This window comes from Electrophorus electricus, chromosome 23 (genome assembly GCF_041902795.1).
Source record: "Electrophorus electricus isolate QZ-2024a chromosome 23, ASM4190279v1, whole genome shotgun sequence".
Taxonomy (NCBI): Eukaryota; Metazoa; Chordata; class Actinopteri; order Gymnotiformes; family Gymnotidae; genus Electrophorus; species Electrophorus electricus.
The window spans coordinates 13,087,501-13,100,000 of record NC_137519.1 but is presented as its reverse complement, the minus strand read 5'-3'; the positions used below and the strand labels follow the sequence as shown (position 1 = coordinate 13,100,000).

The 12,500-nt window shown below is 47.0% G+C and overlaps 1 protein-coding gene across 6 annotated transcripts in view; it reads right to left on the bottom strand.

Annotated features, from left to right (window-relative positions):
- The window catches only part of nkd1 (NKD inhibitor of WNT signaling pathway 1), a 32,259-nt gene that overhangs the window by 6,468 nt on the left and 13,291 nt on the right, over positions 1-12,500 (bottom strand). For all 6 annotated transcript variants that reach the window (XM_081706254.1, XM_081706253.1, XM_081706252.1 and 3 more), the window contains 4 exons: positions 5,428-5,485; positions 1,680-1,783; positions 1,340-1,435; positions 550-697 (listed from right to left, as the gene is read on the bottom strand). In XM_081706254.1, coding sequence (XP_081562380.1) covers positions 550-697; positions 1,340-1,435; positions 1,680-1,783; positions 5,428-5,485 — 406 coding nt within the window. The remainder of the gene's footprint in view (positions 1-549; positions 698-1,339; positions 1,436-1,679; positions 1,784-5,427; positions 5,486-12,500) is intronic.

The window sequence follows — 12,500 nt, the reverse complement described above, 5'->3', positions numbered from 1 at the left end:
TCGTTGGACGGATGCGTCGGGAGCCGCGCCCCTTGGGAGGGGGTTATGTCACGGAACGCTCGCCTCCCGCGAGTCACGTGGGTTGGCCCAAGTGAAATAGGAAGATTGTTGTCAATGGCCACACCCGCACACACCTGCACTTTGCTTTGTTTATGTATGTAAACCTTCGTCGTAGTGTGCAGGGTTGTTGTGGATGTAACGTGGTAACGTCTTGATGTACTGTTCCTTTTGTCGTTGTTAAACGTATTCGTGTTTACAGTCCGTGTTTATTGTTAACCGTTTCATGATCGTGTTTATCGCGTGTAATTCTTGTGAGTGCCGCTATCGTTTTATGTTTATATGTCAATAAATGTACATCCCAGTCGCTGGAGTCTGTGCGTCCTGCCCCTCACCCTGCGGCACTCGGGCCGCCACGCGTTACAGAAATGAATAAAGTGGCCAGTGAGAGTAGGTGAACAGCAGGTGTCTCTGACTAATAGGATGGTATGTCTCTCTAACACTCTCTGTCTCCCTTTACCCCCCCCCCCCCACTCTTTCTCTCTTTCCAACCTGCGCTGGTGTGAGTGTAGTTCCTCCAGCGCTGGCTGGCATCGGGGGTGACGGACAGTTTGACACGGAGATTCTTGCTGCTGCTGGGGGAGTGGTTAACAGAGGCATCCACCACCTCGTAGATGGTGTGCAGCAGGCTGGTGATGTCCTGGAATGCACGGATGCACAGTTGGAGTCAGAGACACATGACAGAACAATGGACAGAATTCCAATCATTTGATAAAAACAGTACAGTCGGAGAGAGAGGGAGCGCGAGAAAGAGAGAGAGAGATCAAAGAGAGCAAAAGAGAGAAAGGACGAAGAGAGACAGAGAGAGAGAGAGAGAGAGAGAGAGAGAGAGAGAGGAAAGTGAATATTAAAGTGCACTTCAGAAGGGTACATGATCACTCCTGATACAAGGGCTCGGTGATAGGTAGACGGTCTTCATTTATTTAATTAATGATACTATGTGTCACTGCAATGAGTGTGTGTATGTGTGTGTGTGCGTGCGTGCGTGTGTGTGTATGGGTGTGTGTGTGTGTGTGTGCGTGTGTGTGTGTGCGCGCGTGTGTGTGTGTGTGCGTGCGTGTGTGTGTGTGCGTGTGTGTGTGTGTGTGTGTGTGTGTGTGTATGTGTGTGTGTGTGTGTGTGTGTATGTGTGTGTGTGTGTGTGTGTGTGCGTGCGTGCGTGCGTGTGTGTGTGTGTGTGTGTGTGTGTGTGTGTGTGTGTGCGTGCGTGCGTGCGTGTGTGTGTATGGGTGTGTGTGTGTGTGTGTGTGTGTGTGTGTGTATGTGTAAAGAGCACACTTACCTCTCTTGTCACCTTGCCATTGTTGTCAAAGTCGTAAAGAGTGAACGTCCACTCCTGCCTGTTGTCTTCCTCCACGGAAACAGCACACTCCAACTCCTGATCCAGAATCAGTCCATTCAAACCAACATGTCATGATCAAAGCAATCTGACTCCCTATTAGTGTATAACAGTCACGATTTTAAAACACATCAGCATCAACATGTGTGTCCTCATGCAGGTGTTCAGAATAGCTCTGTCTACTATCATCTGTTACATGAAATAACAAGACTGCTCGGGCCGTATAAGGGCAAGTTTGGGCAGCGTCGGAAGTCCAAGCGTGCACGTGCGTTCATATTATCACCTCAAACTGTAGCTGTTTGTGTGGGCCAGTGGGAGTGACGCTCTCTCGCTCCTGTATCCTCTCTTCTGCAGTGCAGCTGTCAATCTTCTCAGGGGGCAGGGCAACTACAGAGAGGGTGGGACAAAAGGGACCAGTCACAAGTCTTTTTAGAGGTGATTCAGGATGTGAGAAAACACACAAATAGAGGAAAAGATTGCAGAGCATGGGAAAGCAACTAAGATGATCAGAAGTGAATCAGTGTAAGTAGTAAACCATCCTCTAATTCTCAGTGGATATTACTATACACTATTACACACACACACACACACACACACTATCTAAACCTTATGATACTAAATCACACACTGGTGAACACCAAGGTCTGTCAAGAGGTTACTTTCACTGCTGTCCTGACGTGCATACAAGGTAACCCATGACACACACACACACACACACACACACACTACTTGGTAGGCTCCTTACATCTCGTACTCTAGTCACACATTTAACAGACTTCAGCAAACTAAATTTTGGCGTTCCTAGGCCTACCAAATCTCTTAGTGATCGTGCTGCGCGCATTTTTGGTTTTACGAATTTGTGTGTCGCAGACGGTGGCGGCAGATCCGAGGTAGCACTGTGAGGGGAGCCACTGTGGTCGTGCGCCAGCCTGTGTCCTGCAGGCTAAATCCTCCCCCCTGCCCCCAATCCCCATGCTTTGAAGTTCCATTCTCGAACCTTTTGGCTGAGGATCAGTCCGTCTGTTAAACAGAACCTCTAATTAATTAAGCAAAGTCAAATCTAACACTGTGTTTGTTGTGTGAGCCAAAAGAGATCGGCATACACAACAGTCTCTCTCTCTCTCTCTCTCTCTCTCACCTCCCCCTCTCTCTCTACTATATTCTCTCTATGTCTCTCTCTTCTGCTGATCTGCTTAGATCAAAGAGGACCTGTCGTGTCCCTCGGCAGAGAGAGAAAGAGAGAGGGGGGGGGGGTGGAGGAAGTGGTAAAAAAAGAAAGAAAAGCACCAGAGAATGAAAGGAATCGTCCCAGGGAGCTTTTATAGACGTTTTTGCGGGAAATAGCAGCGGCTCTGGGCTTTTGATCAGGGTGCATACTCAAAAGCAAGACTGTGAGTGAGGGCAGAAATGTTCTCGCAGGCTAGCCTGCCATGTCTCACTGATACTTATCTGGAGGGGTAATGAGTGACCTGAAGGGGTTACACACGTACACACGAACACACACACACACACGCACACTCACACACACACACACACACACACACACACACACAGATGCCTGCACGCACGCACACACCCCCACACACAGACGCAAGTGCACGCACACACACACAGACATGTGCACACAGATGTGCACCTCCACATGCAGAAACATGTGCACACACACACAAGCAAGCACACACATAGACACGTAATCCACTGTCACAGGTACTCTGTAAGCTCTGTAAGATCAATGACACACATGTCGAATGAAGGCAGATGCACCCACGCCCACACCCACACAGACACACACACACCCACACACACACACCCACACAAACACACCCACACCCACACAAACACACACAGACAAATGCGCATGCATGTTCACACATACACAAATACGCATACAGACACACCTACCCACTCACACACACACACACACACACACACACACACACACACAATAGCATTTACACATACCTACACACATACACATGTGCGCGTACATTTTTGAAAACACACATTTGAAAGAAGGAACCCATCACTCGTTTTCCATCTCCTTTCGAGTTTCACAAGGCCTCTGAATTTGAAGAGGAATTTTCTCTACTGTCCTCATGCGAGGATCACCCTGGAGCAGGAGGAGAAGGGTGTGTGGAGTTTTCTCCCCTCTCTGGCCTCCACACTACCTCACGTCTGCTCTCCCTCTGTGCTCTTTCTTCAAGTTCTTTATCCTGCTCCTCACGCACATGCTCATGCCAGCTCTTGTGTGCTCATATGTGGGGTTACAGGGGTCACACTCTGGTCAAGCTGGATCCCAGCCATCAGCCCTGTTGCCCACCAGTCCCCTGGCTCTCTGTGTTCCCCAGTCCCCTGGCTCTCCATGTTCCCCAGTCCCTTGGCTCTCCATGTTCCCCAGTCCCCTGGCTCTCCATGTTCCCCATTCCCCTGGCTCTCCATGTTCCCCATTCCCCTGGCTCTCCGTGTTCCCCAGTCCCCTGGCTCTCCATGTTCCCCAGTCCCCTGGCTCTCCATGTTCCCCATTCCCCTGGCTCTCCATGTTCCCCATTCCCCTGGCTCTCCATGTTCCCTAGTCCTCTGGGTCTGCAGCAGTCAGTCTACAAAATCAGCATTACTGACACAAAAAAAAACAAAAAACCCACCAATGAGAATTTAAAATCCAATTCAGCCAAACTTCTGCTCTGGAAGGACCATCTGAATCAAATGTTCAACAGCCCACATTCACAAAATGAATACTAGAATAACAGGACTGACATATTTTTAAAATATCACCAGGACTTCACAGGGTTACCGAGCTCCATATCATCATATGGTTTCCCTGATCTACACACTTTCATACAAAGTCACATACATACAGAGAAGTATATTATCTTACACATCTTATGACAGTATGTTACAGTGAGTTTTGAAATAGCAGTTATACTCATTATAATTGATAGGAGACCTCACTGAGCTATCAGTAAGATACCACTGACCTGCAGTTAACAACCTAAATCCTATGTTTTTTCTCAACCAATCACATCTCTCTGTGAATGACCTTAGACATCACAGAATCTGTAATCACACTCCAGTATGAGCTAAAGGTGGGTTTATGTGTGCAACGATGACCTCAGTAATGACTTCTTGGCTGCACAAACAGATCATGCCCAACCAATCACATGTGGGAAACCTCTAGAAGGCTTAGCAGAGGGAGTATCTCTAAGTCCTGGTTGTGACCTGCATGACCTTTCTGCTCTTTTCCAGCAAAGAGAATAAAACACAGCAAGAGGGAGGAAGAGAGTGAGCGATACTCTCAGTTTTCAATCCAGGGTTCCAGTCTCAATTAATACAGAACAGAAAGGCACACCAAAAAAAACCTGCCAAGCTTGAGAAAGAAAGGCAGAGAAAGAGGGTGGGGTCAAATGATGAAGGACGAGGGCATGCGAGAAAACAAACAATGGCTTCCACATTAGTTTGTCAGGAGATGTTTGTCTCACTCGAGAGATGAGGAAATCCAAAGTAATTCCAAAGCCATTTTCGTGTCCTTGGGCTAAACATGAAGGGGGCAGTTACACGTTAATTCGTTTTTCACATTATTTCACTTTCTGAGGAAAGAGGAACCAGCTAGTCTCGTTTTATCTTGGGTCATCTCTGACATGCTTGGTCTACCTAGGGTGACTGCCGCTTCCATGCGGCTGCTTTGGGAAATTCAAGCTCAGTCACACCTTGCCATGTGTGAAGCCTCAACCCACACTTCAGTGGGTGTAGCCTGATTAGCGCAGAATTCAATCCAGATGTTTTTGTCATGTAAACGCTTCTGTGGAATTCTTCAGTTGCTGCAACTCTTTTAGGCCCTGTACATAATTTGTCATGGCTAAATTTAAAGTGCTCATAGGGTATGGCCAACAACACATTTACAACACATTTACAACACATTTACAAAACATTTACAACACATTTACAACACATTTACAACATGCTGGACACAAAAAGTAGGAAGAGAAAGGATGAGAGGTTAATAAAAGAGAAAGAATTTGAACATTCTGAATTACCTTCTAAACGATAGTGCTCATCACTCACTCCCTCAGCACAAGTCTCTTCCAATGGGTCCTATAAAGGAGCGAGAGAGAGAGAGAGAGAGAGAGAAGTGAACACTGGGCTTCACTTTAGTAGGCAGTAACAACACTTCCAATAGCAAAAACAGCACACAAACACACACACACACACACACACACACACACACACACATATACACACACACACACACACGCACACTTGCCCAAAGACCAGTGAACACGAGTTCACACACCACATCCTGTTAGAGAGGAAGTTTGGTGACAACTGATAGTTGATGCCTTGCCGGGCGTGATTTATGACTGGATGATATGGGCCTATTAAAGCGTCAGGAAGACTGGCGAGTTCTGGAAGAGCAGCAACAACAGCTTGAAACCTAAAATCCAGCAGCCTGCAGACCGCTAAACGTCCAGCACTCTGTCATGTTACGGCACTCTTCCTGGGTGGCCTGCTGCTGTGTGGAGAAGTGAGTGGTGCCGTATATGATCGTATTCAAGCTCTCAGGGCTGGTGCTCGAGTGTCTCTCCCTCACCCCAAGCACACACATGCACACACACACCATCATCGGCCTCATCATCATGTGGATGTCCAGATCAAATCCCTAACAAACCCAAATGTAAAAACATCTACATGATCTCCTTTGCGTGATTTTTAGACAAACTATCCTCCCCTGTGCTTCCCAAAACATAAACACACACACACACGCACACACACACACAGCTCAGAGGTTAGCATGGAGCATGTAAGTTGGGCAGTGTGGAATGTGCTAATTGCTTGTTGTCTGGATGATGGATGGAGGTGTATTATTAGTAAGGGTTCTGCTCTCTCTCTCTCTCTCTCTCTCTCTCTCTCTCTCTCTCTCTCTCTCTCTCTCTTTCTCTCCTTTACTCTCTCCCTCCTTTCTACCATTTTCTTCTTGCTGGGTGCTGGGTTTGCTATGGTCCTCACAGTCTCTACTTATTTGTATGGAGAATTTTCAAGCATATCAATCTCAAATTGACTTTTTCTTTCCTTTTTTGAGATTAGCATGATACCATTTTTGAAAAAAACCCCAAAACAAAACATTGAAATAGAACACACAAAAAAGAAACACAACAACCAAAGGATAAGAAGCAATTATTAAATTACTGCACTGCAGAATATGTTATTACATTATGGATAATACAAGCTACCCACCCTGTGGCCAATTTATTCTGGTGCTGATGGAGGTTTTTTTGTTGTTTTTATTGTGTGTTTTGTTAGATGCAAAGCACCTCAGAACTGGAGAACTGGAGAAGTTCCTCACATATGCTCTCCTACTCACTCACTCGCTCACGGTTAGCAAGCAAAAAGTTATCCACAAGGTGGTGATACTGGAAAACAAATTGAAAAAAATGGAACATGGGTGCTATAGCACAGTGGTGCTTTCCATCAGGGACCCTGTGTGTCCATGCCTTTTTGCTGCAGAGAGTCTTGCCAGAGTTCCGCTCAGAGAGTTGTTTAGCAGACACACACATGGACTAGGAGCTCTTAAATACTGAAATTACTGTTATCACAAAGCTCGAGAGACTTCAGATGCAAATTCCTCAAAGCATGCATCCATCGTGATACCCAATTTTTGTGTCAGACAGAGAGAACTTAAAACACTTCCAGGGTAAAGAATACATTCTGTGAGTTCTGTTTTAATGTCAACATGCTGATGTACAAAATGTTAGGGGCTAGTTTTCAAATTTGTCCATATAAATTCCTAATCAGGTTCCAGACCAAAATTTCCAAGTGTCCTCCCCAATAACCACCCCCCGCCCCCAACCACAGTATTTTACTCGAGTGACCAATTAAAGAGTCACATACACATTACTGTTACTGTTTCACCAGAACGTTCCTAAAAACTAACCTACTCTTCCACCTGGGGTTCCCCATCCAGAGGTCACCTCATGTGCCTTCAAGGTTGGTCTTAGCCTCAACTAAAGAAATATATGTAATAGCTGATAAACTGTATTTTTCCGTTATATCCTGAAACAACCTTTTCGACCTGAGGTTGAATACATAAGGATTAACAGCCTAACAAACGCCTTCTAGGGTGTGTTTGTGTGCATACGCTAACACACTCAGTGGTGTCAGGAAGTCACTTAGTCCCTTCAGTCCTGAGAGGTGTGACATGCAATTGTCACAATGTCTGGCTACCCCCAAAAAAACTTCCTGTATCACCTCCACATCCCCACCCTGCCCCCTTCACACCTCAACCTTTGCCCCATAACCCAACACGTGGATCCTCACACGAACTCTGCTTTCTCCGTCATCCCGGATTGTTTTGTGAGACACGTGGCTTAGCTTAGCACTGTCTGTTCCACTGTACCTAAGTTTAGCATAGACCACCCAGCCTCATAGACACAGACCTGACCGTACAATCTAAACTGCCTCAAACACACACCACGCTGGTGAGTTCACGACGCCGGAAGGCTTCCTGGAGCCGCACGTGTTCCAGACCCATACGCCTAAAGAAATGACACTGCACTGCGTATTTGTAGTCTGTGCTCACTGCAGGCTACAGCCATCTGCTGAAGACATGGCACCCCTGCCCTGCAGCTAGGCAGTGAGAGGACTAGCAAAGAACCAGGGAGGCCCACACCAAGCCCTGCACCTCCCTCTGCGCCGCTAGGGCGCAGAGTTCGTGAAGGCAGCCTCCGATCCGTTCCCGTGTGCTCTTCTAGCCAGCTGGAGCGCACCACATGGCACCCCGGAGCACCACGTCCAACCCTCTCTAGTGCACTCGAAGGTATTGCAGCATCCCAGTCCTGCTCAGAGGATCTGACGTCAACGTATTCATCCCTACCCAACTGCACGAGAGCAACGCGTCCAATCACGTAACAGCCTACAGACCTGGCTGGCTCCCAAATGTCAGAGGTTATGATAGTTTTTACATATACGGTGTCTGGTACACATTAAAGAGTGTTTTCCTAATGTTAAGAAAACACACTATCATTTGTTTTGATGAAAATAAACGGATGCAAAAATAACTAAACAGTGTCCTAGTCTACATATTGTGCCTTCAAGTTTCACTGGAAACTAGTAAAAGAGGATGGCGAAATGGGGACTTTGTCTCTGGGCTTATTTATTTATTTAATTTGTTTGTTTGTTTACCACGGCTAAGCAGACCAGCACAAACAGGCGTGTCCCCAGCTCGACCTCTGCAGTTGATCTCACAGTAAAGCGATCTGCCCCTGGCTGGTGTTATGAAGTGTCTAAGAAGGCTAAGTGCCGATGGGATAACAGATCTCTCCACCGGTCCTACATCACCTCTGCTGCATTAATACACCCCACCCAACACCCTGCCCCCACCAGACACCCCACCCAACACCCCGCCCCCAAGCAAACACCACACTCAACGCCCTGCCCTCCACCAAACCCCCCACGCTGCCCCACCAGCTGTGGTGGAAACTGTGTTTCGAGACATGGTGTTTCACACTCAGCAGATGAGCAGTGTTATGAGCAGGTAGCAGGCAGAGGTGAGGAAAGGAAAAGCAGAGTTAGCGAAGCCCACTGAGCTAAAAGACTTTTAATGAGCTTCCACACCTACACACTGCATTACGGCATCGCTGAAACACACACACTCTAACACACTGCATTATGGCATCGCTGAAACACACACACTAACACACTGCATTACGGCATCGTTGAAACACACACACTAACACACTGCATTACAGCATCGTTGAAACACACACTAACACACTGCATTACGACATCGCTGAAACACACACACTAACACACTGCATTACGGCATCGCTGAAACACACACATACACTGCATTACGACATCGCTAAAAAAAACACACTAACACACTGCATTACGGCATCGCTGAAACACACACACTAACACACTGCATTACGGCATCGCTGAAACACACACACTAACACACTGCATTACGGCATCGCTGAAACACACACACTAACACACTGCATTATGGCATCGCTGAAACACACACACTAACACACACACTCTAACACACTGCATTACAGCATCGCTGAAACACACACTCTAACACACACTCTAACACACAGCATTACGGCATCGCTGAAACACACACTCTAGCACACACACTAACACACACACTAAAACACTGCATTACGGCATCGCTGAAACACACACACTAACACACTGCATTACTGCATCGCTAAAACACACACTAACACACACTCTAACACACTGCATTACAACATCACTGAAACACACACTAACACGCACACTCTAACACACTGCATTACAACATCGCTGAAACACACACTAACACACTGCATTACGGCATCGCTAAAACACACACTAACACACTCTAACACACTGCATTACGACATCGCTGAAACACACATACTAACAAACACACTCTAACACTGCATTGCGGCATCGCTGAAACACACACATTAACACACACACAGCAACACACACACACTCTAACACACACTCCAACACACAGCATTACGGAATCGCTAAAATGCACTCCAACACACACTCCAACACACAGCATTACGGCATCGCTGAAACACACACACCAACACACACACACTCTAACACTGCATTATGGCATCGCCAACACACAAACACATGCACACACACTAACTAACACACAGCATTACAGCACTGCTGTACACATGCACACACACACAGACACAGTCTAACACACTGCACTATAGCACCACCAATACACACACAAAAAGACATGCGCACACACGAACACACAGACACACGCTAACATACATGCACGCACAGACACACGTGCTACCTCACGCACAAACTAACACACAGACACACACACACACACACACTAGCACACATGCTAATACAAACATACACACAAGCTAACACACGTGCACACACTAACTCACACACACCAACACACAGACACACATGTTGGGCTCCATCTGACTCCATGAGCAGGAAGGAGACTAGTTGGAGACTGACACATCTTGACACTGAACTGAAATAAACACAAATCAAGTATCAACTTTATCTCACGTTCAGGGCAGTGCTCAGTTGAGCTTAGCTTTAACTCAAGGCAAGTTCAGTAGTTTCAGCTGAGATACATGCATAGAGAAAGATGAGGAAAGAGGGAGAGCGAGGGAAAAGGGACGGAGGGACGGAGGGATGGAGGGATGGAGGGATGGAGGGATGGAGGGAGAGGGCAACAGAGGGATGATGAGAACATCTTTCTTTTTGACTTGAAATTGGCACAGTGAGACACTTATGAGGTCTTGCCAGCTCTAACCTGGCAACACATTCAAAGACCAAGTGACCAAGTGCCAAGTGTGTGTGTGTGTGTGTGTGTGTGTGTGTGTGTGTGTGTGTGTGGGGGTGTGTGGTTGGGGGTGTGGGGGTGTGTGTGAGTGATCAGGCCCCCTGGTGTTTGGCACATTAAGATGTTAGTACCACAGAAAAAAAGCAAAATTCCTGAGGTGACAGAGGGGTGCTCCAGTGCGGGAGAACGCGTGTTCAGGAGGGCACGCGTGTGTGTTACGTCCAGACTGGTCCTCAAATCACACTCTGGTGGACGATTTATTATAAGCCACACATTCTCACATTCCATTGTAACCACGGAAACGAGAGGGCAAGCCACAAAGAGAGAAAGCAAGGAAAGAGCGAAGGATCGTTTGAAACGAAAAGCAGCGTGAGAAAGAAAGAAGAATATCCAGAGATGAACACCTGCCCGGCGGTGGCGCGGTGTTTGGTCACACCTGTTAAAAAGGTGACAGAAGTCTCACAGAACAACACGACAGGGTCTCAAAGGAAGTCAACGTCCTTCTCATAGCGACACCTCAAAGTAAGGATCCTTCTAAGGCCTTCCGGCTGGTTATCGTGCTCTCCGCTGACACCCCAGGGGAGGAAGTCTTCTCTGTGCCGACTTCCCTGGGCACAGCCTGGGAACATGAAGACTCCAGTCCTGAAGACATACCCTGCACACTTGCTCGCTAATCTGCTTAGACTTACTTTAGGTAAAGGCCGAGTCCCAGATCGCAGCTTGTAAAGCTAATCTGCATATGCAGCACTCACAAAGCCACCCGTGTGGCTCGGGAATCTGCGTACAGCACTGAGCTTTCTGCAATGGTGGCTCGGGTGAGATTGCAAACATTTCCTCACCCTCAAATAGGCTAGCCACAATACTGCTGTCACAATAGTGCCTAAGACACTGCTACACTAACACGCACGCGCACACACACACACACACGCACACGTGCACACACACAGACACACACACACACACACACACGCACGCACACACACACACACCAGTGATGCACACCGATACACTGATAAGCACACACACACACACACACACACACACACACATTATCACTTCATCTCTAAATCTTCTGTTCCTTTTCCTCTTCTGTTTCTATTGGGCTTCACTGGCCTGATCGTTGCTGGACAGGTACACTACTGTCTTTACACACATCGATGGCTGCAAGCGGGAGAAGCGCAGTCGCATTCCTTTTTTTCCCGCAACTAGCTTTGTTTTCAATCCCATTTTCACACACTGCTATTTCCGTCTCGGGCAATGAGGACAAAGACAAAAAACAATCGGAATGTCTCGCTCCGTAACAAACCATCCGAACGACCTACACGCCGTTACCGTCCCATTCCGGGGGGTGATAGGGAATGAAAGAGGCTGTGACCTAAACACCCCCACACAAAGCCAAGCCGACCACACCGTAGGGGTTACTGCACGGCTGCTGTTGTCTAACTTCTACTGAGCCAATAAGGTTAGAGCATGCTACCCTCTCATGTACTCTTCAAGGTTTCTGCACATCTGTCTGGGCAGTAACGGCTGTCTTCGTCATTTATGACCAAATCACAAGGCACAAGAGATTTCTGTAGAAATTAGATGTCTGCTCGAATTACTGTTCCACACCTAAACCATAGCTTATACATTGCTTTCTTGATCTGCTGTAAATATTTAATTTTATATTCTATATCTGGAGCAATTATGAACTGAGGGAAATTAACTTGGATTTCTTGGTAAATACAACATTTACGAGCATAAAAACAGACATGTTTTTATAACTGATGGCTGTGGCGTTCA